This window comes from Armigeres subalbatus, chromosome 3 (assembly GCF_024139115.2).
Source record: "Armigeres subalbatus isolate Guangzhou_Male chromosome 3, GZ_Asu_2, whole genome shotgun sequence".
In the NCBI taxonomy this organism is placed as follows: Eukaryota; Metazoa; Arthropoda; class Insecta; order Diptera; family Culicidae; genus Armigeres; species Armigeres subalbatus.
In genome coordinates this window covers 218,959,398-218,987,183 of record NC_085141.1, presented here as the reverse complement: position 1 = coordinate 218,987,183, position 27,786 = coordinate 218,959,398, and the positions used below count along the sequence as shown (strand labels likewise).

Sequence of the window (27,786 nt, the reverse complement as noted above, 5' to 3'; positions counted from 1 at the left end):
TGCGTCCACTTTTCTGTCCACCCAATTCAAGGACCTTCTACTAAGATTCCGCATCGCACACTGGACGAACCCTAGACACCACAGTCAGGCGAATCCAGTGGAACGCTTGAATCGTACCATTAATGCCTGCATTAGAACCTATGCAAGGTCCAATCAAAAGCAATGGGACACTCGTGTTCCCGAAATAGAGTATGCTATTAATACAACTCCTCATGGAGCTACCGGATTTAGTCCTTACCGTATACTTTTCGGTCACGAAATCGTGAGCCGAGGAGATGAGCACCGTTTAGATAGGGACGTCGAGGAACTTTCGGAGGACGAGCGAATTAAAAGAAAGCGTGAAATAGATAGTTCTATTTACGAATTAGTTCACAAAAATCTGCGTAAACAGTTTGAAAAGCGTTCACAATCGTACAATTTGAGGCATAAATTCTTTGCACCCACTTTCTCGGTTGGTCAAAGGGTTTTTAAGAGAAATTTTCGCCAATCTTCTGCTCCGAATAGCTATAATGCTAAACTAGGTCCTTGCTACCTGCCGTGTACTGTCCTTGCCCGTGTTGGTTCCTCTTCTTATGAACTGGCCAACGAAAACGGGAAATCCATAGGGGTTTTTTCAGCAGCAGACCTGAAGCCCGGAAATCTCTGAAAAAAAATGTAAACAAACAAGAACTCTTCAACTTAACATTCGAACGATACGTATCGCATATAACTCTCCTGAAAATTGCTGCGGCCGAAGCTGAAGGGATGTAGTTCACCTGTAAATAAAAGAAAAATAAAAAAATACTAGTCTTACAATCAAAAACCAAAGCACGCTCACAAAACTAGCTTCACTGAGATCCAAAACCCTAGAATGACTCGTTTCATTGTTTGCTCCCCCCAAGCAGGATGCGATAAACAAACATGAATGGTACCTCAACTGATAACACAATAAAGCACCTGTCGAATGTGTGCACAAATTCTTTCAGGGGCATACAATGAAATAACTCATTCACCATCTATTTATATTAACTTTAATGGTTACTTACCTGAAAAATATAGTTTTCCCAATCCATCTCCGTATTTTCTGTTACCCTTGTTGTTTTGATTAAGCTTCTGACAGCTTATGCGTTTTTGTGTTGGTGAGCGACTCATGTATGTGGTCTTTCCAAATGAGTGAAAGAGTTACATCTGCGGCACAGTGTTGCCAAAATATTCGTACAACACAACTTGCTTTTGAAATAAAACAAATTTGATGTTGATTTGAATGTTCACTAAACTTACACCTCTTGCTTAGTCAAGAAAAATGATCTACATTTTTCTTGAACTGGGATGACGGGGTAATTGTAACCGTTAGTTCCAACTTTTAAGCTTGTTGGCTCCTCCACAAGTTCCCTGCCTAAAAGTCACCCCTGCCAGTGAGAACCTATAATTCCTAGACCCACCCTAATAAATATAACTGACAGCCTCACTGGTGGCTGAATCCTTAGCTGTCAGGAAAAATGCGCAGAGCCACCCGTTTAAGACAGTCGCACTCGTTATAGCCACTCGCACTCACACTCATTGACAGCGGTTCGGGTTAAGGTCGTATGTAACCCCACAAATCAAAATTGGGTTACACTTGGAAGGGTAGCCAGATTTTGAGCCGAAGGGATACATTTGTCAAACCTCGGGTTTGTATGGAATTTACTACCTACAGATTATAAAAAGGAATGAATCACCTCGTGAAGCTTCTTTTCTGTCCTAGACCAGTTAGAAAAAGTGCGCGTTGCTTTAAAACAAAATTATAAAAGTAATTGTTGAAATCTAAAAAGTATTCAAAAGTGTATATAATGTTTTCTTGTGTTTTTTTTAGTAAAAATTGGCTGTTAAAATCAAGTGATAAGACAAACGGAGATAAAATCAATAATTTACGTGCTATTAGTACGGTTAGTAAAAAAAGGCCATTTAAAATCAAAGTAATTGTATTTATAATAATGTGTTTTGCTTAATAGCTAATTGATGAGAAGAAAAAAAAACAAGTGTAAAATAGTACAGAGAATCAAATAAGAAAAGGTAATTATATTGTTTAATTGCGATTCGGAGGTTATGGTGTACTTGTGATGTGTGAAAGGGAGTGTGGCAAGGTGTAATTGCGGGACTAATCATCCACGTGCAGGTCCATAATTGGGCCTTTTCTTTTTCTTCTTTTGGACGTCTGGAGTTCATTCCGGAGATCCGACTACGGCCAATAGGTTTCCCGAGAGCATAGGCAGGATTGGGCCACATTTATAGGCAGGATTGGGCAACCGTTATCGAACTCGTCGGCCACGAGTGTTTCATCGACGCCATCTTGGAAACAGGCACATACGACCACAGTCCGCCATTTTGGAATTCGGCAGTTCTCGCTTCTTCGTGGCCAACCCGCCTCGAAGGCACTCCGTCCGGACAACTCACCACATCGTCCAGCCAACCTGTTCCCTCGTCTTTCAAGAATTCGATTCCGAGAACCGGTCGAAAGTGGACGGCCTGTCGGATGTTCCGACCAATCTGTGTCCAGAGCCAATTACTCTTCCAAACCTTAGCCGCTTCGTGTGCGAGCCGACCGTAAACCACCGCCATCGAGCCCAACGGACAACCCGCTGCTAGGGTTAACCTACCGTGGTCATCCGCCACCAGCCCACCCGATACTCCGGCCATCATTACCGTCCGATCTGCGAAACTGACAGCTATAACAACGTCAGTCCCCACCCCCCCCAGTCGCCTGGCCATCATCCTCCGGACAATACACCAAGCTAGCCAACGTCGTCATCAAAAAAAAAAACCGCAAGTACACCATTATGTAACAACCTCCCTATGAACGACCATGCTCCTGCGTGAGCAAATAAATTTAGAATGTAAGCTTTAAACTCGATAGTTAGCTTTATTCAAAAACGCAATTCCCATTATATGCTCTTTGGGATCATTTTCCTTTCACGTGTTGAATGATGGTACGCAGTCCTTAATCTGGCTGGTCCGCTGTAATCGAACATTTTCTACTTTGATTGATTCTCCTGGTTATGAGTACCTGAGTTTGACAATCGACGTCCAGAATCCAGCTTCTGATCAGGTGAGTGCCGAAGGAGTGTTGTAAGGGTCTCTGACAGTGCAACTAGTAATAAGCGACCCCGTGCTCGGCAGTATTTCCCAAACGAATTTGCCCATTGAGCAGCCAGGGGCTTACAATCTCAAATAAAAAAACATACAAAGACAAAGTTTTATATATACAAATATAAATGTCTTGTCAACATACCCAAGTGTCGCACGACGATACAGCCTTGCTCGTTGGCAAACTGTAAGTTTATACCGAAAAACGTGCGCCCTCGTCGTGTTTCTGAGTCAATTTTTGCGTGGATAATCTTTCCCCGAATTTCGGACATCATCAAGTCTTTGACAATGGCGGCTGAACGTCTAACCATATCGGCCAATTTTTCCCGGGACATCACTAGCTTCGCCACCTTCCACAGCGGTCCAACCAGAAGGATCATTCCTTCCCAATCTGGAAAGCCTACCCTTTTGTTCGATGTGTCCAAGGTTAGTGTTCCTTGAATAACATTAACCCGATTCGTTTCTACAACGATCTTTGTTATTTTCGATTTCTTCGTGAACGGTTCCCCAATGTGTTCTTCTGCCAGGCCCATGTTGATAGCTACATCTGGATGGTTACATATAAAATGTCGCTTAAAATTTTCTGTAACAAGAAATAAAAGAACAGTTATCTTCTAGTGGAACACACTGGCAGTAGTAGGGTAGCTAATCAATAGAAAATAAAGATTAATGAAAATTTAATAATGCAAGATATAGGAAGTTTTTTTTGCCTTGTTAAATTTTCGTTTTACACTTTCCCAGATGGCAGCATCATTCACTCTCTTACCCTATTGGATCAAAACAAAATTATTGCTTACTTGTAACCAAAGCTTTCTGCCCGTAATCACACCGACTTCCGTTTTTTCCCGTTGGCACAACAAATGTAGGACACCTTATTTCCATCACTCCGTACTTCTACCGCACTTAGAATAATTTGTTTTAAGGTTTTCGAAACCACTCGCGAACTTTCCATTTTTGTTTTGATACCGATGATGTGACTGCTGCTGTCAAAAATCGCAAACAACTAAAACATCGCCATGAAGCGCTCGAATGAACTTCGGCCCGAAGAGAAATGTTACGGATGAACGGACACTGAACGGAGTTATCGACGTGATGTTGTTGTTCATTTTTATGCTTCTCATTCGCTTTTTCGAATGCGATTCATGTTAAGTCATTTAGGAAATGAATGTTGCCGATTGACGGATCGCAAAAAAGCGTTGATTTTCTTTCGCAATGAAAATCCAATGCAACACTGCTGGTAGATGGAATGATTACCTCTAAACGTTCGCATCATTGATCCCTTCCAACAAACCTCCTGCAGCGAAACGATGCCGAATCCACGACCCTTGAGCACATGGCGAGTATGCGTGTGCTCCCGATGAAGTTGAGAGATTTTCAGTTCCACGAACCGAGTTTCCAATCGCTAGTCCCTTTTCGTCACAGTGGTCGTCGCTGATGGTTCCGGTCCGTACTCTCTTGTCGATTGCTCGTTGCTATTGTTTTTTTTAACGGCTGGCTTGCAGGGCCTGAGGCTGACACAAAACCTTCTAAATTTTCGGAGGACCATTCCTCCTTATTCCCGGTGGACCATGGTGCACAGTTTCACTTAGAGTCCCTCGCTGGCACTCGGACGATTATTAGCCGCCCCTAACATGGAGAACAGACGCTGTTTTGAGCCGATCCTGACATAGAGAACAGACGCTCAGGAAGATTTGCACCTCCGTAGAGAAGCAAACCCCCCCCCCCTTCCCTGTCAGCATACGACCATAGTTCCCACCGGGGTTGGTTACCCGATCTTCCCTAAGGTTCCTTGTATCCCGGCCAGCACCACTTGGAAGTAGGGATAAGAGTTGCTGGGTAAGAGGCTAAGGACCGCGAGATGGGGTCTTTTTTATTCCTTCAGGTATGCGAAGTACCAATGGCACGCTTTACCCAACATTTGCCGTGCCATTTGCCCGGTATAAGACAAGAGATGAAATGATTCCTTCATTTTATTCAGGCATTCGCTTAGTATAAGGATAGGGAAGATATGATCCCTTCTTTTGATTAGTGCATTTGCCCGACTAATGGTAAGGTAGGAAATGCAGCATATGGTGCCGATGGTGAATAAGATCGACAAATAGAAGTAATGTTTTCATGCATGAGCGAATGATATTCCTTTTCAAAAAATATTTTTCAGGACGCATGAGCGAACAAGATTTATTTGACTGACAACATTGACTGACAAGCTCGATTCTTGGTCCTGTCTAGGAAGTTTTCGGGTTGGAAACTTTTTCGACACCCTGGTCACAGTGTATCGGTTGTATTTACCACGTAAGGTACATATCCATGCAATGGTGGGTATAGAAAAGCTTTCAATTAATAACTAATAACATCAACGAAGCTGAATGTTTTGATGTTATTCATCCATCATAAAGCTATAATAATAATTATGCCAAATGACCATTATGCCAAACGGGGTACAATCCTGGAATTTATACATGCAAATTTTGGAATAGTATAATTTTGTCTTCACTTTTAATACAAATTATACAACGGAGAAATAAAATACTTCTATTTAATAGAAGTGTTATGCCAGACAAGTCTCCACAGTGCGGTCTATGATGATCACATTTTTCAGATACTTACTGTTCGAATTCCACTTCATAGCTCATCATGCACAATCATCATAGCGGGTAGCGCAGCATCATCACCGCAAACACCACACGATCATCGTTCACCACACCACCGTCATTGATTGGTCGACAGCATACTCGCTCCCCGACTGCTTTACGACAAGTAACAGGTGAAGATGCCACTCAATCAGAACTTGGGCCAGTTCCGCGAGAAGCCGTTGTGGGTGGTGGGCTGTAAAGTTGGATGAACTGCGCTCTGTGTTCGTGCAATTACTGCACTGCCCTCCGGGGATTTTCTTGGCACTTTGGTTAGTGGTAGGTACCATGCCGCGCTGGCTGTGACGATGCTGATGAGGTCGATTAGCATCATAAATATCGTTCGTTGAAAGTGATGCCGCGCTCAGCTGCTGATCGAGAGCTTCGGTTGGTATGCAGAAGCAGAAGGAATTAATAGAGCAGAGCGAAGATCGCGATCACATGTAAGGTAACCAGTAGATAGTAATATGACATTGATGTTCGGACTTGATCGATGTTTTCGGTCAGTCTAATTGAAGTTTGATGGCAAATCGCGTGGAACGACGTACCTTGGGGTAACCTTTTGACAGTGTGCGATCGGTCCAATCAGCATGAACCCGTGAAGACTCCCTGGGTGGAATCGGCTTAACTTCCGGTGTTCAGTGGATGGTTCTGCTTAAGACTTGTAATTCCTTGAATAGTGATTAGTGAACTTAACAAATTACTCTGCGGTATGTCAATATAGGCTCAACATGATTAATGATTATAATCGACAGCTTGTTTGTGTTACATATTCGCTCCATGGTTGATGTGTTCAATTTGATTCGTCATGGATCCTATATTATACATGAAATAATCTCCTGAACAACTTTTGCAGAAAACAGTTACTTTGTAAAATACAAATTATACATTTGCGTCGTCGAATGGAATGATTCCGGACTAATCTGCAATAATTTATGAGATAAAATGGTGCTACTCAGCTAAATAAACGTTGTAGACATTGTAAATATGTTAAACCAATATACAGCGTATGAATTTGGACATTAGTCATAATAAATTGACTAAATGGCTGACCGGATTGACAAGTATTTTTCATGTATGAGTTTTTTATTGACTCACGTCTACGTCCTAACAATCAGCAAAGAAAGGCAAATCCATACACGCAAAAAATCTAAAATTCGTGAACCAGCAAAAATACACCGTGATTTAAGTGCGTCGTGAACATCAAGGACACGCTTTCAAATGATGCAGCCAGCATCACTGCCCTTATCTTTTTCCCTAAAAATGGGAACATCTTCTCCAAACGGCTTCACTGACATCCCGAGGATAAGCTCGGTATAAGACCCTTAACTCGAGACGCTCGGGCTTTCCTTGAATTCTCCCAAGGTTGTAAGTCCCCACTCCCCAGTGACCATGCAACCCGGCTTCTAAGTCCCATTCTTCTTCAACCTTAACCATGGTTTCCAATAAGGTCAGCTGGGAGGGCCTCACACCTCCCCAATTCCAACAACGTCGCCTAACCCGCTCCATCTATCTCCTGGTCGTTTCTTGCAGCACCGCAAGTTTGAAAATGCTGCTTTCGAAATCTTCAAGCGTTCTGATTTTATATTTTTTTCATCTGGTACCAGTTAGACTGAACACAACTGTCCCGATGGGATTCTACTCGAATCCCGATGGGATTCTACTCGAATCCCGATGGGATTCTACTCGAATCCCGATGGGATTCTACTCGAATCCCGATGGGATTCTACTCGAATTCGATGGGATTCTACTCGAATCCCGATGGAATTCTACTCGAATCCCGATGGGATTCTACTCGAATCCCGATGGGATTCTACTTGAATCCCGATGGGATTCTACTCGAATCCCGATGGGATTCTACTCGAATCCCGATGGGATTCTACTCGAATCCCGATGGGATTCTACTCGAATCCCGATGGGATTCTACTCGAATCCCGATGGGATTCTACTCGAATCCCGATGGGATTCTACTCGAATCCCGATGCGATTCTACTCGAACCCCGATGCGATTCTACTCGAATCCCGATGGGATTCTACTCGAATCCCGATGGGATTCTACTCGAATCCCGATGGATTCTACTCGAATCCGATGGAATTCTACTCGAATCCCGATGGGATTCTACTCGAATCCCGATGGGATTCTACTCGAATCCCGATGGAATTCTACTCGAATCCCGATGGAATTCTACTCGAATCCCGATGGGATTCTACTCGAATCCCGATGGGATTCTACTCGAATCCCGAAGGGATTCCACTCGAATGGCGATGGGATTCTACTCGAATCCTGATGGGATTCTACTCGAATCCCGATGGGATTCTACGAATCCCGATGGGATTCTCCTCGAATCCCGATGGGATTCTCTACCCGAACCTGATGGATTCTACTGAATCCCGATGGGATTCCCCGATGGATTCTACTCGAATCCCGATGGGATTCTACTCGAATCCCGATGGGATTCTACTCGAATCCCGATGGGATTCTATTTGAATCCCGATGGGATTCTATTCGAATCCCGATGGGATTCTATTCGAATCCCGATGGGGTTCTATTCGAATCCCGATGGAGTTCTACTCGAATCCCGATGGAATTCTACTCGAATCCCGATGGGATTCTACTCGAATCCCGATGGGATTCTACTCGAATCCCGATGGGATTCTACTCGAAGCCCGATGGGATTCTACTCGAATCCCGATGGGATTCTACTCGGACCCCGATAGGGATTCTACTTGAATCCCTATAGGGATTCTACTCGAATCCCGATAGGAATTCTACTCGAATCCCGATAGGGATTCTACTCGAGTCCCGATAGGGATTTTACTCGAATCCCGATAGGGATTCTACTCGAATCCCGATGGAATTCTACTGAATCCCGATGGATTCTACTCGAATCCCGATAGGATTCTACTCGAATCCCGATGGGATTCTACTCGAATCCCGATGGGATTCTACTCGAATCCCGATGGGATTCTACTCGAATCCTGATGGGATTCTACTCGAATCCCGATGGGATTCTACTCGAATCCCGATGGGATTCTACTCGAATCCCGATGGGATTCTACTCGAATCCCGATGGGATTCTACTCGAATCCCGATGGGATTCTACTCGAATCCCGATGGGATTCTACTCGAATCCCGATGGGATTCTACTCGAATCCCGATGGGATTCTACTCGAATCCCGATGGGATTCTATTCGAATCCCGATGGGATTCTATTCGAATCCCGATGGGATTCTATTCGAATCCCGATGGAGTTCTATTCGAATCCCGATGGAGTTCTACTCGAATCCCGATGGGATTCTACTCGAATCCCGATGGGATTCTACTCGAATCCCGATGGGATTCTACTCGAATCCCGATGGGATTCTACTCGAATCCCGATGGGATTCTACTCGAATCCCGATGGGATTCTACTCGAATCCCGATGGGATACTACTCGAAGCCCGATGGGATTCTACTCGAATCCCGATAGGATTCTACTCGAATCCCGATGGGATTCTACTCGAATCCCGATGGGATTCTACTCGAATCCCGATGGGATTCTACTCGAATCCCGATGGGATTCTACTCGAATCGCGACGGAACTCTACCCGAAATCTACTCGAATCCCGATGGGATTCTACTCGAATCCCGATGGGATTCTACTCGAATTCCGACAGGATTCTACTCGAATCCCGATGGGATTCTACTCGAATCCCGATGGGATTCTACACGAATCCCGATGGGATTCTACACGAATCCCGATGGGATTCTACACGAATCCCGATGGGATTCTACACGAATCCCGATGGGATTCTACACGAATCCCGATGGGATTCTACACGAATCCCGATGGGATTCTACACGAATCCCGATGGGATTCTACACGAATCCCGATGGGATTCTACTCGAATCCCGATGGGATTCTACTCGAATCCCGATGGGATTCTACTCGAATCCCGATGGGATTCTACTCGAATCCCGATGGGATTCTACTCGAATCCCGATGGGATTCTACTCGAATCCCGATGGGATTCTACTCGAATCCCGATGGTATTCTACTCGAATCCCGATGGTATTCTACTCGAATCCCGATGGTATTCTACTCGAATCCCGATGGTATTCTACTCGAATCCCGATGGTATGCTACTCGAATCCCGATGGTATTCTACTCGAACTCGATGGGATTCTACTCGAATCGATGAGATTCTACTCGAATCTCGATGAGATTCTACTCGAATCTCGATGGGATTCTACTCGAATCCCGATGGGATTCTACTCGAATCCCGATGGGATTCTACTCGAATCCCGATGGGATTCTACTCGAATCCCGATGGGATTCTACTCGAATCCCGATGGGATTCTACTCGAATCCCGATGGGATTCTACTCGAATCTCGATGGGATTCTACTCGAATCCCGATGGGATTCTACTCGAATCCCGATGGGATTCTACTCGAATCCCGATGGGATTCTACTCGAATCCCGATGGGATTCTACTCGAATCCCGATGGGATTCTACTCGAATCCGATGGGATTCTACTCGAATCCCGATGGGATTCTACTCGAATCCCGATGGGATTCTACGCGAATCCCGATGGGATTCTACTCGAATCCCGATGGGATTCTACTCGAATCCCGATGGGATTCTACTCGAATCCCGATGGGATTCTACTCGAATCCCGATGGGATTCTACGCGAATTTCGATGGGATTCTACTCGAATCCCGATGGGATTCTACTCGAATCCCGATGGGATTCTACTCGAATCCCGATGGGATTCTACTCGAATCCCGATGGGATTCTACTTGAATCCCGATGGGATTCTACTTGAATCCAATAGGGACGATAATTTTTGGGAGAAGTAGGATAACTTTCGTTACCTTCCCAACTTCGAAGGGATGTAACTGAGTCGTAGACACTAATAAAAGATCAACGAATTGATTCTACTCGAATCCCGATGGGATTCTACTCGAATCCCGATGGGATTCTACTCGAATCCCGATGGGATTCTACTCGAATCCCGATGGGATTCTACTCGAATCCCGAATGGATTCTACTCGAATCTCGATGGGATTCTTCGCGAATCACGATGGGATTCTACTCGAATCCCGATGGGATTCTACTCGAATCCCGATGGGATTCTACTCGAATCCCGATGGGATTCTACTCGAATCCCGATGGGATTCTACTCGAATCCCGATGGGATTCTACTCGAATCCCGATGGGATTCTACTCGAATCCCGATGGGATTCTACTCGAATCCCGATGGGATTCTACTCGAATCCCGATGGGATTCTACTCGAATCCCGATGGGATTCTACTCGAATCCCGATGGGCTTCCACTCGAATCCGATGGGATTCTACTCGAACCCCGATGGATTCTACTCGAATCCCGATGGGATTCTACTGAATTCCGATGGGATTCTACTGAATCCCGATGGGATTCTACTCGAATCCCGATGGGATTCTACTCGAATCCCGATGGGATTCTACTCGAATCCCGATGGGATTCTACTCGAATCCCGATGGGATTCTACTCGAATCCCGATGGGATTCTACTCGAATCCCGATGGGATTCTACTCGAATCCCGATGGGATTCTACTCGAATCCCGATGGGATTCTACTCGAATCCCGATGGGATTCTACGCGAATCCCGGTACACCCGTTTAAAAATAGTGTTGAAAAACTACTTTCGTCTACGACAAAATGTATTTGGGCAGCACCCACAAATTTGTGGAACATTGGAAAAATTAAAATAAAAAATATATAATACAAATATGGATTTTAAGGCAGTACTAACTGTATACTAGACCTCTTCATGTTTTCAAAAAGTATCAAAAATTCAATCGGTCAACCCAGCATCACAATTCTTATGCTAAAATAAGTCTCCTGTCAAATTTTCAGCTAATTCGGATAAAATTTCGAGGTGGCTCAAGTCGATTTAGTGTTTTTGGGCTATTTTCAATTTTGGAAAAAATCTAACAAGAGACATAAACGTCGAAAACTATCGCAACAACCTCTATACGGAAGCTTTTGGTGTGCTCTACAAGTCTTGTGAACATTGCGAGTCGTTCCGTTCACGTTTTGTTCATGTTAAAGTGATTTTCAAGCTTTTAAGTGCATAAAAATACTGTTTCCCCCAAAAGTCGTTGTTCTACAAAATTCTTGAGTTTATGACAAATGATTGTTAATTTACTTTATTATTATTCCTCTTTTTTCCCTGGAAATTTGAGTAATATAATTGCCCATGTGCGATTTACCGTTAAATTCTTAAAAATCAGAAGCTGAACATTTGTCATAAATTTGCACGTTAGGACTTCTTCAAGCAAGTTGTTCGAACAAAACATAAATTAAATCATATGATATTTGATGCTTACAACAAACGACTTCCAAATTTTGTTAAATTCATCATATGTCTGCATGCTTTCAACATTGAGTGCATTGTAGTAACAAGTGAAATCGAAGCTTCTTTGTTTGAACAACTTGTTTGAAGAAATCTCAGCGTGCAAATTTATGACAAATGTTCAGCTTCTGATTTTTAAGAATTTAACGGTAAATCGCACATTGGCAATTATATTACTCAAATTTCCAGGGAAAAAAAGGGGAACTATAATATAATAAATTAACAATCATTTGTTATAAACTCAAGAATTTTGTAGAACTACGACTTTTGGGGGAAACAGTATTTTTATGCACTTAAAAGCTTGAAAATCACTTTAACATGGACAAAACGTGAACGGAACGAATCGCAATGTTCACAAGACTTGTAGAGCACACCAAAAGCTTCCGTATAGAGGTTGTTGCGATAGTTTTCGACGTTTATATCTCTTGTTAGATTTTTTCCAAAATTGAAAATAGCCCAAAAACACTAAATCGACTTGAGCCATCTCGAAATTTTATCCGAATTAGCTGAAAATTTGACAGGAGACTTATTTTAGCATAAGAATTGTGATGCTGGGCTGACCGATTGAATTTTTGATACTTTTTGAAAACATGAAGAGGTCTACTGTATACCCCTCCAACTGTGTCCACTTCAGAGATAGAAATTTGGTATCTTCGACAAAGTGTCTTGTAGTAGTCATTTTTTAAATGTAAATAATTTTGAAACAAAATACAAAAAAAAAATCTTGGGGTGCACCCTTTTAAGCAAGTTTTTCTTCAAATAAAGTGCTCTAAAAATAAAGACATACTCCAGAAGTCATGAAAAGTCGCCTGGAGAGCAAAATCGTTCAAAAAGCTCTCTCATATTTTAGTCTTCTGGATATCATATACATTCACTCCATTCTACAAGCATTCTAAGTAAAACAGTAGCCCATTCTCATTCCCATTTGATCCTCGTCGACGGTAGTTCTTAATTTCACCAATGACTAAATATTCATTCTTTAATAAAACTTTGCCTATGGAAGGTCCGAAGGTTGGATCTGAGGGTGGCCATTTCACGCCCCCTCCCCTTTACTAGTAGCCCTGGTATTTGTACTTATGACGAGTGAAGAACTGATCCAAATATCAAAATTCACATAAATAAAGACAAAAAACATGGATTCAGTCACGACTTTCAGAACGTTCCAGAAAACGTGACTGTTGAGTGTTGTTCCCGTGTTTTTACTTTTTAGCGCGTAAAAAAATAAAAATTGATCTTTAAATAAAAACCTGATTATTCCGTAAAAACCGCTACCAGAAATCCATAGTGAACCCCCATAGGAAATGTTTATAAGTTCTATAACTACGTTCAAATTAAGCAATCAATAGGAAAATATGTTCTTTTGGACATGACAGTTTTGTCAGGAACGTACGACGAATGATCCATAAATTTTTGGAAAATCAACGTTAAAAAACAATATTTTGATCCACTAAAATTCAAATCATTTCATCAGCAGCGACGTCTCAACGTATCGCTAAATAACTTTAGTAGAGAAGATTTCCGAAATAGGACACCACTTCGTCAGCTCGCACAACCTTGGACTGAATATCGTCAGTACAAATAAAGTAGCCGTAAATGAGTATGCAACGTAAATAAGTAGTAACAACATCCGTTTAACTCTCAACGACTTCTTGGAGGAGTTGGAAATCTCAGCCGACGGAATGACGGCCTATATCAGGCTTCGACAACATTCTGAAGTTTGAATTCAAACACATGAGTGCTCCGTTTTTCGATCACTGTTCGTTGATCTTTTATTAGTGTCTACGACTCAGTTACATCCCTTCGAAGTTAGGAAGGTAACGAAAGTTATCCTACTTCTCCCAAAAATTATCGTCCCATCACCCTTCTCTCAGGATTATCAAAGCTATTTGAAAATGCGATTGACCGCTGGCTTTTTGTTTTCTGACGCGGTCGATTAATCATGCACCAAGTGAGCTGAGTTACCAACGTCCACAAGCGAAACAAATGTGCCTCGAAAAGCTACGCCTTACACATTCGACAATGTTTGGCACACGCCTGTTGTACAAACTTCTTCACTACAATCTTTCCAGCTCTTTGATGAAATTCATCCAGAACTATCTGTCGATCTGGACATTCCGAGTCTTAATCAGCGGAATAACCTGTTCTACTTGTTCATTTCCAGCATACAAGAATCTCTAGAAGGTTCACATATGACATCTTTTCCATCTACAAAGGTAGAATGATCAGAGCACTAGTGGTGAAACTCCAACAAGACCTGAATGTCCTCATTGTGTACTTCACCAGCTGGAAAATTATTTTCAGGCGAAGACCCACATCATCATATTTCCTCACTCCAAGCCCCTAAAACACATGTTGTTTTTGTTGTTTGAGGATTTTGAAATCATCCTCAATAGCACGACAGTGGAATGGGCCAATGAGGCTGACTATCTTAGCTTAACCCTAGACTGATAAAACAGTGACCAAGTGCAACGTTTTGATGTAGCTACTGTATTCATGAATCAACCGCCGGTTGTTATTGTCCTTGAAAAAATAGTTCGCTGTCTATAAGCATATTATCCTCACCGTAATCGAATGCGTCCTAACGGTCTGGGAGCTACACTAATCCCATTATCTAAAACTACAACGAGTGCAAAACAAATTCTTGTGGATGATTGTGAGCAACCCATCCAGGACAAGAACATCTGAGGTCCACTGTCTGGCTGGGATGAAAACATTACATGAACGCTTTGGTGAGTGTAATGAGAACTTTAGGGTTTGTGTTGCCATACATCTGTACAGGTTGCTTGAACCACATTAGGTTATCGAATTATATTGATTGTGTGTACTATTTTCGTATATGTTCAAGGCTCATTCTATGGATAAAGTCAAATCCGGAATTAAAACTTTATTTTCATTAAAATGATAAAATGCGATTTAATTTCATTTTAATCTTTGCCGGCGATTTTGAATTATTTCACATCTCTAATATGTAACACTAATCGTAATATGGTTGTTTCGGCTACTCTTAATCTATTTCTTACACACGCAATGTATAACAATTCATATGATTCATTGCTCTAGCAGAAACGACTGGCGTGGAGTATTTTACTGCCAATCGCAACTCGGAATGACTGATGATATTGCCTCACACTCGCAAAATTGCCCGGGGAACATCCGTAATTCTGTCTTCAGGGTCGTTCCCGACAAGTACAATAATACCTCAGACAGAGCATTGCCAACCGCCGTTGCAGACAAACAAATGCAACAATTCTTATGCCAACTTCCTGGAGAAATCCCTTTCGCAGTTTATGAATTCATAACTCATACATAAATTATTACTTTCTTCATCTAGTGAAGAGCGTCTGAGATGAAATACGGCATCGTTGTGGCGAAATCAGCCCCGCAAAGGAAACACGCTGAGCAGTAACGCGTCGACGAAACGAGCTTCAGCAAATAGGACCTACCTTGGTGGGGCACTCAAACCCCAAACTCCAACATCAGCTGCAATATTGTTCCTCCCTGTATATTCCTCTCCGAAAGCAACACTTGAGAATAAAAGTGGAAATCACACCTTCGGCGATAAATTTTGTTGCATTACCCGGGATAAAAATTTCCCCACCCACTCCGGCTAGCACACCGGGAGGCTTTGCATGATACTTCCCCATTTATGGCTTTGAACAGTTTTGTTTAATTTCCTACATTTTCCCACCGTGATCCTAGCAGATCACCGCTAGTAAGATGCAGTAAACGAATCACATCCTAACTGATGCGGCAGGTGTTGCCGCCGGAGTCGGATACACACATCGATACACATAAATCGTATTTCTGCGAATAGCTGGGTATGAAAAATCGACTTGACATGAGCAGCATATCGGAACAGATCCGACGGGATTTTTCCCAGTTTGAAAATTGTTTGAACTTATGCCAGCGGAAATGCGCTTCCATAAATATTTATCGATGGCGCACCGCCACCGCCGCGTGGTGTAAAAATCACGTCCAGCAAAATCGGTCTGTGTTTGGATGCTCCGCGAGAAAGCGCGGGACGACGATGATGACGACGACGCGATTTCTGTCGGTGATTCCAAGACTCCAACTGTGCAGCTGCTCAGCCAGTCAAGGGTAGGTAAAAGGGATTTGTTATTCATTCAGGACCATTGCACGAGCTGTGGGTGGTTTACTTATTGGAGGATGGATTCTGGCTAACGACTTCTACGAAGGGATTTTCATCGATTGGAATATGATGCTTTCCAAGAGTTGATTTTGATTTGATTTCACGATCATTTGTGTGGATTAATGTGAGGTATCTTGTCAAAAAAAAAATATTTGTATTTTCACGGATAGTCAAGTGGCACTTAAAGTATTGAGTAGCTTTAAATGTACGCTGAAACTTGGAATGCATTCATTGCGAAAGGTGTGTCAAGAGAACTCCGTAAATCTGTATTGGATTCCGGGACATTGTGACATTGAAGGTAATGAAAAGGCAGACGAGCTTGCGAAACAAAGTTCAAACACACAGTTTATTGGCCCAGAACCTTTCCGCGGCGTATCATACTGTAATGACCCAAGTATCCCAAAATAAACTATTTTTTCATGTGGTGTGAAAATGGTATTTTAGGGGAACAAATCAATACTTCCAATACGAAACTGGGACCAGTCTGGGTGCTGGTATAGCGAATCCGCACCTGCGGGAGCACAAAATGTTGGCTTTGAGGGGAGTTGATAGTAACCAACAGTGCATCATTGAGACCCATGAGGGCGGCAGCAGTGCGAATCCGCACCTGCGAGAGCACAAAATGTTGGCTTTGAGGGGAGTTGATAGTAACCAACAGTGCATCATTGAGACCCATGAGGGCGGCAGCAGTGCGAATCCGCACCTGCGGGAGCGCAAAATGTTGGCTTTGGGGGGGTTGATAGTAACCAACAGTGCATCATTGGAACCCATGAGGGCGGCAGCAGTGCGAATCCGCACCTGCGGGAGCGCAAAATGTTGGCTTTGGGGGGGTTGATAGTAACCAACAGTGCATCATTGGAACCCATGAGGGCGGCAGCAGTGCGAATCCGCACCTGCGGGAGCACAAAATGTTGGCTTTGAGGGGAGTTGATAGTAACCAACAGTGCATCATTGAGACCCATGAGGGCGGCAGCAGTGCGAATCCGCACCTGCGGGAGCGCAAAATGTTGGCTTTGGGGGGTTGATAGTAACCAACAGTGCATCATTGGAACCCATGAGGGCGGCAGCAGTGCGAATCCGCACCTGCGGGAGCGCAAAATGTTGGCTTTGGGGGGTTGATAGTAACCAACAGTGCATCATTGAGACCCATGAGGGCGGCAGCAGTGCGAATCCGCACCTGCGGGAGCGCAAAATGTTGGCTTTGGGGGGGTTGATAGTAACCAACAGTGCATCATTGGAACCCATGAGGGCGGCAGCAGTGCGAATCCGCACCTGCGGGAGCACAAAATGTTGGCTTTGAGGGAGTTGATAGTAACCAACAGTGCATCATTGAGACCCATGAGGGCGGCAGCAGTGCGAATCCGCACCTGCGGGAGCGCAAAATGTTGGCTTTGGGGGGGTTGATAGTAACCAACAGTGCATCATTGGAACCCATGAGGGCGGCAGCAGTGCGAATCCGCACCTGCGGGAGCGCAAAATGTTGGCTTTGGGGGGTTGATAGTAACCAACAGTGCATCATTGAGACCCATGAGGGCGGCAGCAGTGCGAATCCGCACCTGCGGGAGCGCAAAATGTTGGCTTTGGGGGGGTTGATAGTAACCAACAGTGCATCATTGGAACCCATGAGGGCGGCAGCAGTGCGAATCCGCACCTGCGGGAGCGCAAAATGTTGGCTTTGGGGGGTTGATAGTAACCAACAGTGCATCATTGGAACCCATGAGGGCGGCAGCAGTGCGAATCCGCACCTGCGGGAGCGCAAAATGTTGGCTTTGGGGGTTGATAGTAACCAACAGTGCATCATTGGCACCCATGAGAGCGGCAGCAGTGCAAATCCGCACCTGCGGGAGCGCAAAATGTTGGCTTTGGGGGTTGATAGTAACCAACAGTGCATCATTGGAACCCATGAGGGCGGCAGCAGTGCGAATCCGCACCTGCGGGAGCGCAAAGCGGGGGCCGGGGGGGGGGTTGGTAGTAACCAACAGTGCATCATTGGAACCCATGAGGGCGGCAGCAGTGCGAATCCGCACCTGCGGGAGCACAAAATGTTGGCTTTGAGGGGAGTTGATAGTAACCAACAGTGCATCATTGGAACCCATGAGGGCGGCAGCAGTGCGAATCCGCACCTGTGGGAGCATTTTAAAGAGACTGTAAGGTGTTCGGCCGTACGGCACACTATTTTTGTACACACATACACGCTCACATCCACACATATAGCCTAAAGAGACTAATAGAAATTTTGGATTTGGGCAAAGCTTCTTAGTTGTCGACCAAGTGTGACTAAGAAGGACGGCAGGGCTGTATGACCCAAGTATCCCAAAATAAACTATTTTTTCATGTGGTGAAAATGGTATTTTAGGGGAACAAATCAATACTTCCAATACGAAACTGGGACCAGTCTGGGTGCTGGTATAGCGAATCCGCACCTGCGGGAGCACAAAATGTTGGCTTTGAGGGGAGTTGATAGTAACCAACAGTGCATCATTGGAACCCATGAGGGCGGCAGCAGTGCGAATCCGCACCTGCGGGAGCGCAAAATGTTGGCTTTGGGGGGGTTGATAGTAACCAACAGTGCATCATTGGAACCCATGAGGGCGGCAGCAGTGTGATTCCGTACCTGCAGGAGCACAAAATGGTGGCTTTGGGGTAGTTGATAGCAACCAACAGGGCATCATTGAAACCCATGAGGGCGGCAGCAGTGCGAATCCGCGTTTGCGGGAGCGCTAAATGTTGGCTTTGGGGGGGTTGATAGTAACCAACAGTGCATCATTGGACCCCATGAGGGCGGCAGCAGTGCGAATCCGCACCTGCGGGAGCCCAAAATGGTGGTTTTGTGAGGGGTTTATAGTAACAAGCAGACCATCTTAGAGACCCATGAGGGCGCCAGCAGTACGAATCCGCACCTGCGGAGCGCAAAATGTTGGCTTTGGGGGGGTTGATAGTAACCAACAGTGCATCATTGGAACCCATGAGGGCGGCAGCAGTGCGAATCCGCACCTGTGGGAGCGTGTTAGGGAGACCGTAGAGGAGTGCGGGCGTGCGGCACACTGTTGTTGGTGCACACATAAACGCTCACATCCACACATATAGCCTAAAGAGACTAATAGAAATTTTTGGATTTGGGCAAAGCTTCTAGTTGTCGACCAAGTGTGACTAAGAAGGACGGCAGGGCTGTATGACCCAAGTATCCCAAAATAAACTATTTTTTCATGTGGTGTGAAAATGGTATTTTAGGGGAACAAATCAATACTTCCAATACGAAACTGGGACCAGTCTGGGTGCTGGTATAGCGAATCCGCACCTGCGGGAGCACAAAATGTTGGCTTTGAGGGGAGTTGATAGTAACCAACAGTGCATCATTGGAACCCATGAGGGCGGCAGCAGTGCGAATCCGCACCTGCGGGAGCACAAAATGTTGGCTTTGAGGGGAGTTGATAGTAACCAACAGTGCATCATTGAGACCCATGAGGGCGGCAGCAGTGCGAATCCGCACCTGCGGGAGCGCAAAATGTTGGCTTTGGGGGGGTTGATAGTAACCAACAGTGCATCATTGGAACCCATGAGGGCGGCAGCAGTGCGAATCCGCACCTGCGGGAGCACAAAATGTTGGCTTTGAGGGGAGTTGATAGTAACCAACAGTGCATCATTGGAACCCATGAGGGCGGCAGCAGTGCGAATCCGCACCTGCGGGAGCACAAAATGTTGGCTTTGAGGGGAGTTGATAGTAACCAACAGTGCATCATTGAGACCCATGAGGGCGGCAGCAGTGCGAATCCGCACCTGCGGGAGCGCAAAATGTTGGCTTTGGGGGGGTTGATAGTAACCAACAGTGCATCATTGGAACCCATGAGGGCGGCAGCAGTGCGAATCCGCACCTGCGGGAGCGCAAAATGTTGGCTTTGGGGGGGTTGATAGTAACCAACAGTGCATCATTGGCACCCATGAGGGCGGCAGCAGTGCGAATCCGCACCTGCGGGAGCGCAAAATGTTGGCTTTGGGGGGGTTGATAGTAACCAACAGTGCATCATTGGAACCCATGAGGGCGGCAGCAGTGCGAATCCGCACCTGCGGGAGCGCAAAATGTTGGCTTTGGGGGGGTTGATAGTAACCAACAGTGCATCATTGGCACCCATGAGGGCGGCAGCAGTGCGAATCCGCACCTGCGGGAGCGCAAAATGTTGGCTTTGGGGGGTTGATAGTAACCAACAGTGCATCATTGGAACCCATGAGGGCGGCAACAGCGGGAAACCGCCCCTGCGGGAAGCGCAAAATGTTGGCTTTGGGGGTTGATAGTAACCAACAGTGCATCATTGGAACCCATGAGGGCGGCAGCAGTGCGAATCCGCACCTGCGGGAGCACAAAATGTTGGCTTTGAGGGGAGTTGATAGTAACCAACAGTGCATCATTGGAACCCATGAGGGCGGCAGCAGTGCGAATCCGCACCTGCGGGAGCACAAAATGTTGGCTTTGAGGGAGTTGATAGTAACCGATCGTGCATCATTGAGACCCATGAGGGCGGCAGCAGTGCGAATCCGCACCTGCGGGAGCGCAAAATGTTGGCTTTGGGGGGTTGATAGTAACCAACAGTGCATCATTGGAACCCATGAGGGCGGCAGCAGTGCGAATCCGCACCTGTGGGAGCATTTAAAGAGACTGTAAAGGTGTTCGGCCGTACGGCACACTATTTTTGTACACACATACACGCTCACATCCACACATATAGCCTAAAGAGACTAATAGAAATTTTTGGATTTGGGCAAAGCTTCTTAGTTGTCGACCAAGTGTGACTAAGAAGGACGGCAGGGCTGTATGACCCAAGTATCCCAAAATAAACTATTTTTTCATGTGGTGTGAAAATGGTATTTTAGGGGAACAAATCAATACTTCCAATACGAAACTGGGACCAGTCTGGGTGCTGGTATAGCGAATCCGCACCTGCGGGAGCACAAAATGTTGGCTTTGAGGGGAGTTGATAGTAACCAACAGTGCATCATTGAGACCCATGAGGGCGGCAGCAGTGCGAATCCGCACCTGCGGGAGCACAAAATGTTGGCTTTGAGGGGAGTTGATAGTAACCAACAGTGCATCATTGAGACCCATGAGGGCGGCAGCAGTGCGAATCCGCACCTGCGGGAGCGCAAAATGTTGGCTTTGGGGGGGTTTTTTTTTTTTTTTTTTTTTTTTTTTTTTTTTTCTTTTTTTTTTTTTTTTTACAAGGGAGAATGCATTTACACACTAACCCAGTACACGTGCATTGTAGTTGCCAAACTACCACACGGAAGTGTACTGGAGTGTCGGACTCGACCATACCGGTAATACCGACTAAACTCCCTTGGGCTCCACCATCGTTTCCCCCAGGAACTACCTCGCAGTACTACTTCTGGGGGGACGGCAGTACTAAGCGTACTCGCTCATTATCGCTCACACAGGCACTCGTCCCACGCGAGACTGACTTGGGTGCTCGCACACCATTCACTCCATTTGAGTCTTACTTGGATGCTCTCCCGGACGCTCCGCTGCCATGCCTCGAGGTGTCAATAGCGGTAACTGCCTGGGCCTACAGATATTGCGCTACGACACTCCTGCCTCAGCACAACCAGATCACTCACTCCCTGCCGAAGCAGCTCACGCGCTACCCTACCGAAGTAGGTACACTCCACAACTTATTCTAACACTCCACTGCCATGCCTCGAGGTGTCGATAGCGGTAGCAACGCTACGACACTCTTACCTTAGCATGTGCAGTCCATACTCAGACTTCTGCTGCGCTTCGAGGCTGCCATAGCGGCGGCGACTCGCTATGACACTCCTGCCTCAGCACAAACAGATCACTCACTCCCTGCCGAAGCAGCTCACGCACTACCCTACCGAAGTAGGGACACTCCACATGCCAGATGGCACTCCCTCCCTGGGCGTGTACTTTTGAAGCGGCACACAGTCGCTTTGATAGAGTCCGCTTACGGGCACTTGTGGTTTTTGGGAGGATTTTAGCAGAGCCCACTGCTAAATCCCACCACGCCCTAGGCAGTTCTCCCTGACTCGCAGACAGCTGGGGAGGGGTCGTCAAGCCCTTGGACATCATGCTGTCCCTGCTGCCCCAGGCTTTGGGGGGGTTGATAGTAACCAACAGTGCACCATTGGAACCCATGAGGGCGGCAGCAGTGCGAATCCGCACCTGCGGGAGCGCAAAATGTTGGCTTTGGGGGGGTTGATAGTAACCAACAGTGCATCATTGGAACCCATGAGGGCGGCAGCAGTGCGAATCCGCACCTGCGGGAGCGCAAAATGTTGGCTTTGGGGGGGTTGATAGTAACCAACAGTGCATCATTGAGACCCATGAGGGCGGCAGCAGTGCGAATCCGCACCTGCGAGAGCACAAAATGTTGGCTTTGAGGGGAGTTGATAGTAACCAACAGTGCATCATTGAGACCCATGAGGGCGGCAGCAGTGCGAATCCGCACCTGCGGGAGCGCAAAATGTTGGCTTTGGGGGGTTGATAGTAACCAACAGTGCATCATTGGAACCCATGAGGGCGGCAGCAGTGCTAAACCGCACCTGCGGGAGCGCAAAATGTTGGCTTTGAGGGGAGTTGAGAGTAACCAACAGTGCATCATTGGAACCCATGAGGGCGGCAGCAGTGCGAATCCGCACCTGCGGGAGCGCAAAATGTTGGCTTTGGGGGGAGGAAACTAACCAACAGTGATGAGACCCCATGAGGCGGCAGCAGGGCGAATCCGCACCTGCGGGAGAGCAAAATGTTGGCTTTGGGGGCTTGATAGTAACCAACAGTGCATCATTGGAACCCATGAGGGCGGCAGCAGTGCGAATCCGCACCTGCGGGAGCACAAAATGTTGGCTTTGAGGGGAGTTGATAGTAACCAACAGTGCATCATTGGAACCCATGAGGGCGGCAGCAGTGCGAATCCGCACCTGCGGGAGCACAAAATGTTGGCTTTGAGGGGAGTTGATAGTAACCAACAGTGCATCATTGAGACCCATGAGGGCGGCAGCAGTTCGAATCCGCACCTGCGAGAGCACAAAATGTTGGCTTTGGGGGAGTTGATAGTAACCAACAGTGCATCATTGGAACCCATGAGGGCGGCAGCAGTGCGAATCCGCACCTGCGGGAGCGCAAAATGTTGGCTTTGGGGGAGTTGATAGTAACCAACAGTGCATCATTGGAACCCATGAGGGCGGCAGCAGTGCGAATCCGCACCTGCGGGAGCGCAAAATGTTGGCTTTGGGGGGGTTGATAGTAACCAACAGTGCATCATTGGAACCCATGAGGGCGGCAGCAGTGCGAATCCGCACCTGCGGGAGCGCAAAATGTTGGCTTTGGGGGGGTTGATAGTAACCAACAGTGCATCATTGAGACCCATGAGGGCGGCAGCAGTGCGAATCCGCACCTGCGAGAGCACAAAATGTTGGCTTTGAGGGGAGTTGATAGTAACCAACAGTGCATCATTGGAACCCATGAGGGCGGCAGCAGTGCGAATCCGCACCTGCGGGAGCGCAAAATGTTGGCTTTGGGGGGGTTGATAGTAACCAACAGTGCATCATTGGCACCCATGAGGGCGGCAGCAGTGCGAATCCGCACCTGCGGGAGCGCAAAATGTTGGCTTTGGGGGGGTTGATAGTAACCAACAGTGCATCATTGGAACCCATGAGGGCGGCAGCAGTGCGAATCCGCACCTGCGGGAGCACAAAATGTTGGCTTTGAGGGGAGTTGATAGTAACCAACAGTGCATCATTGAGACCCATGAGGGCGGCAGCAGTGCGAATCCGCACCTGCGAGAGCGCAAAATGTTGGCTTTGAGGGGAGTTGATAGTAACCAACAGTGCATCATTGGAACCCATGAGGGCGGAGGCAGTGCGAATCCGTACATGAGGGAGCGCAAAATGTTGGCTTTGGGGAGTTGATAGTAACCAACAGTGCATCATTGAGACCCATGAGGGCGGCAGCAGTGCGAATCCGCACCTGCGAGAGCACAAAATGTTGGCTTTGAGGGGAGTTGATAGTAACCAACAGTGCATCATTGAGACCCATGAGGGCGGCAGCAGTGCGAATCCGCACCTGCGGGAGCGCAAAATGTTGGCTTTGGGGGGGTTGATAGTAACCAACAGTGCATCATTGGAACCCATGAGGGCGGCAGCAGTGCGAATCCGCACCTGCGGGAGCGCAAAATGTTGGCTTTGGGGGGGTTGATAGTAACCAACAGTGCATCATTGGCACCCATGAGGGCGGCAGCAGTGCGAATCCGCACCTGCGGGAGCGCAAAATGTTGGCTTTGGGGGGGTTGATAGTAACCAACAGTGCATCATTGGAACCCATGAGGGCGGCAGCAGTGCGAATCCGCACCTGCGGGAGCGCAAAATGTTGGCTTTGGGGGGGTTGATAGTAACCAACAGTGCATCATTGGAACCCATGAGGGCGGCAGCAGTGCGAATCCGCACCTGCGAGAGCACAAAATGTTGGCTTTGAGGGGAGTTGATAGTAACCAACAGTGCATCATTGAGACCCATGAGGGCGGCAGCAGTGCGAATCCGCACCTGCGGGAGCGCAAAATGTTGGGTAAGGGGGTAGTGATAGTAACCAACAGTGCATCATTGGAACCCATGAGGGCGGCAGCAGTGCGAATCCGCACCTGCGGGAGCGCAAAATGTTGGCTTTGGGGGGGTTGATAGTAACCAACAGTGCATCATTGGAACCCATGAGGGCGGCAGCAGTGCGAATCCGCACCTGCGGGAGCACAAAATGTTGGCTTTGAGGGGAGTTGATAGTAACCAACAGTGCATCATTGAGACCCATGAGGGCGGCAGCAGTGCGAATCCGCACCTGCGGGAGCGCAAAATGTTGGCTTTGGGGGGTTGATAGTAACCAACAGTGCATCATTGGAACCCATGAGGGCGGCAGCAGTGCGAATCCGCACCTGCGGGAGCACAAAATGTTGGCTTTGAGGGGAGTTGATAGTAACCAACAGTGCATCATTGAGACCCATGAGGGCGGCAGCAGTGCGAATCCGCACCTGCGAGAGCACAAAATGTTGGCTTTGAGGGGAGTTGATAGTAACCAACAGTGCATCATTGAGACCCATGAGGGCGGCAGCAGTGCGAATCCGCACCTGCGGGAGCGCAAAATGCTGGCTTTGGGGGTGGATAGTAACCAACAGTGCATCATTGGAACCCATGAGGGCGGCAGCAGTGCGAATCCGCACCTGCGGGAGCGCAAAATGTTGGCTTTGGGGGGGTTGATAGTAACCAACAGTGCATCATTGGCACCCATGAGGGCGGCAGCAGTGCGAATCCGCACCTGCGGGAGCGCACAATGTTGGCTTTGGGGAGTTGATAGTAACCAACAGTGCATCATTGGAACCCATGAGGGCGGCAGCAGTGCGAATCCGCACCTGCGGGAGCACAAAATGTTGGCTTTGAGGGGAGTTGATAGTAACCAACAGTGCATCATTGGAACCCATGAGGGCGGCAGCAGTGCGAATCCGCACCTGCGGGAGCACAAAATGTTGGCTTTGAGGGGGGTTGATAGTAACCAACAGTGCATCATTGAGACCCATGAGGGCGGCAGCAGTGCGAATCCGCACCTGCGAGAGCACAAAATGTTGGCTTTGGGGGGGTTGATAGTAACCAACAGTGCATCATTGGAACCCATGAGGGCGGCAGCAGTGCGAATCCGCACCTGCGGGAGCGCAAAATGTTGGCTTTGGGGGGGTTGATAGTAACCAACAGTGCATCATTGGAACCCATGAGGGCGGCAGCAGTGCGAATCCGCACCTGCGGGAGCGCAAAATGTTGGCTTTGGGGGGGTTGATAGTAACCAACAGTGCATCATTGGAACCCATGAGGGCGGCAGCAGTGCGAATCCGCACCTGCGGGAGCACAAAATGTTGGCTTTGAGGGGAGTTGATAGTAACCAACAGTGCATCATTGGAACCCATGAGGGCGGCAGCAGTGCGAATCCGCACCTGCGGGAGCACAAAATGTTGGCTTTGAGGGGAGTTGATAGTAACCAACAGTGCATCATTGAGACCCATGAGGGCGGCAGCAGTGCGAATCCGCACCTGCGGGAGCGCAAAATGTTGGCTTTGGGGGGGTTGATAGTAACCAACAGTGCATCATTGGAACCCATGAGGGCGGCAGCAGTGCGAATCCGCACCTGTGGGAGCATTTTAAAGAGACTGTAAAGGTGTTCGGCCGTACGGCACACTATACTTTGTACACACATACACGCTCACATCCACACATATAGCCTAAAGAGACTAATAGAAATTTTTGGATTTGGGCAAAGCTTCTTAGTTGTCGACCAAGTGTGACTAAGAAGGACGGCAGGGCTGTATGACCCAAGTATCCCAAAATAAACTATTTTTTCATGTGGTGTGAAAATGGTATTTTAGGGGAACAAATCAATACTTCCAATACGAAACTGGGACCAGTCTGGGTGCTGGTATAGCGAATCCGCACCTGCGGGAGCACAAAATGTTGGCTTTGAGGGGAGTTGATAGTAACCAACAGTGCATCATTGGAACCCATGAGGGCGGCAGCAGTGCGAATCCGCACCTGCGGGAGCACAAAATGTTGGCTTTGAGGGGAGTTGATAGTAACCAACAGTGCATCATTGAGACCCATGAGGGCGGCAGCAGTGCGAATCCGCACCTGCGGGAGCGCAAAATGTTGGCTTTGGGGGGGTTGATAGTAACCAACAGTGCATCATTGGAACCCATGAGGGCGGCAGCAGTGCGAATCCGCACCTGCGGGAGCGCAAAATGTTGGCTTTGGGGGGGTTGATAGTAACCAACAGTGCATCATTGGAACCCATGAGGGCGGCAGCAGTGCGAATCCGCACCTGCGGGAGCGCAAAATGTTGGCTTTGGAGGGGTTGATAGTAACCAACAGTGCATCATTGGAACCCATGAGGGCGGCAGCAGTGCGAATCCGCACCTGCGGGAGCGCAAAATGTTGGCTTTGGGGGGGTTGATAGTAACCAACAGTGCATCATTGGAACCCATGAGGGCGGCAGCAGTGCGAATCCGCACCTGCGGGAGCACAAAATGTTGGCTTTGAGGGGAGTTGATAGTAACCAACAGTGCATCATTGGAACCCATGAGGGCGGCAGCAGTGCGAATCCGCACCTGCGGGAGCACAAAATGTTGGCTTTGAGGGGAGTTGATAGTAACCAACAGTGCATCATTGAGACCCATGAGGGCGGCAGCAGTGCGAATCCGCGCCCGCGGAGGCACAAAATGTTGGCTTTGGGGGGGTTGATAGTAACCAACAGTGCATCATTGGAACCCATGAGGGCGGCAGCAGTGCGAATCCGCACCTGTGGGAGCATTTTAAAGAGACTGTAAAGGTGTTCGGCCGTACGGCACACTATTTTTTGTACACACATACACGCTCACATCCACACATATAGCCTAAAGAGACTAATAGAAATTTTTGGATTTGGGCAAAGCTTCTTAGTTGTCGACCAAGTGTGACTAAGAAGGACGGCAGGGCTGACTGTGCCATAAACG

The 27,786-nt window shown here is 47.1% G+C and overlaps 2 protein-coding genes and 1 long non-coding RNA gene across 3 annotated transcripts in view; 2 read left to right on the top strand and 1 right to left on the bottom strand.

Moving 5' to 3' along the window:
- Positions 1 to 27,786, top strand: part of LOC134219929 (uncharacterized) — a 536,387-nt gene that overhangs the window by 159,327 nt on the left and 349,274 nt on the right. The gene's annotated exons all lie outside the window — the stretch shown is intronic.
- Positions 1,216 to 2,837, top strand: LOC134225568 (uncharacterized). Its single transcript, XR_009983275.1, has 4 exons — positions 1,216 to 1,768; positions 1,832 to 1,904; positions 1,971 to 2,031; positions 2,135 to 2,837. It is a non-coding gene; the product is annotated as an uncharacterized LOC134225568 (long non-coding RNA).
- Positions 3,213 to 4,056, bottom strand: LOC134219386 (uncharacterized). The gene is made up of 2 exons (XM_062698108.1): positions 3,900 to 4,056; positions 3,213 to 3,685 (listed from the first exon to the last, which is right to left on the bottom strand). Exons 1-2 carry the CDS (start codon positions 3,982 to 3,984, stop codon positions 3,213 to 3,215), a joined length of 558 nt encoding a protein of 185 aa, XP_062554092.1. The 5' UTR covers positions 3,985 to 4,056.

Bases quoted from the DNA above. Each gene is read 5' to 3' on its own strand.
- LOC134219386 (XM_062698108.1), bottom strand. From the start codon at position 3,984: ATGGAAATAAGGTGTCCTACATTTGTTGTGCCAACGGGAAAAAACGGA. The intron at 3,686-3,899 runs GTAAGCAATAAT...TTCTTGTTACAG, and splicing joins GCAGAAAGCTTTGGTTACAA to AAAATTTTAAGCGACATTTT.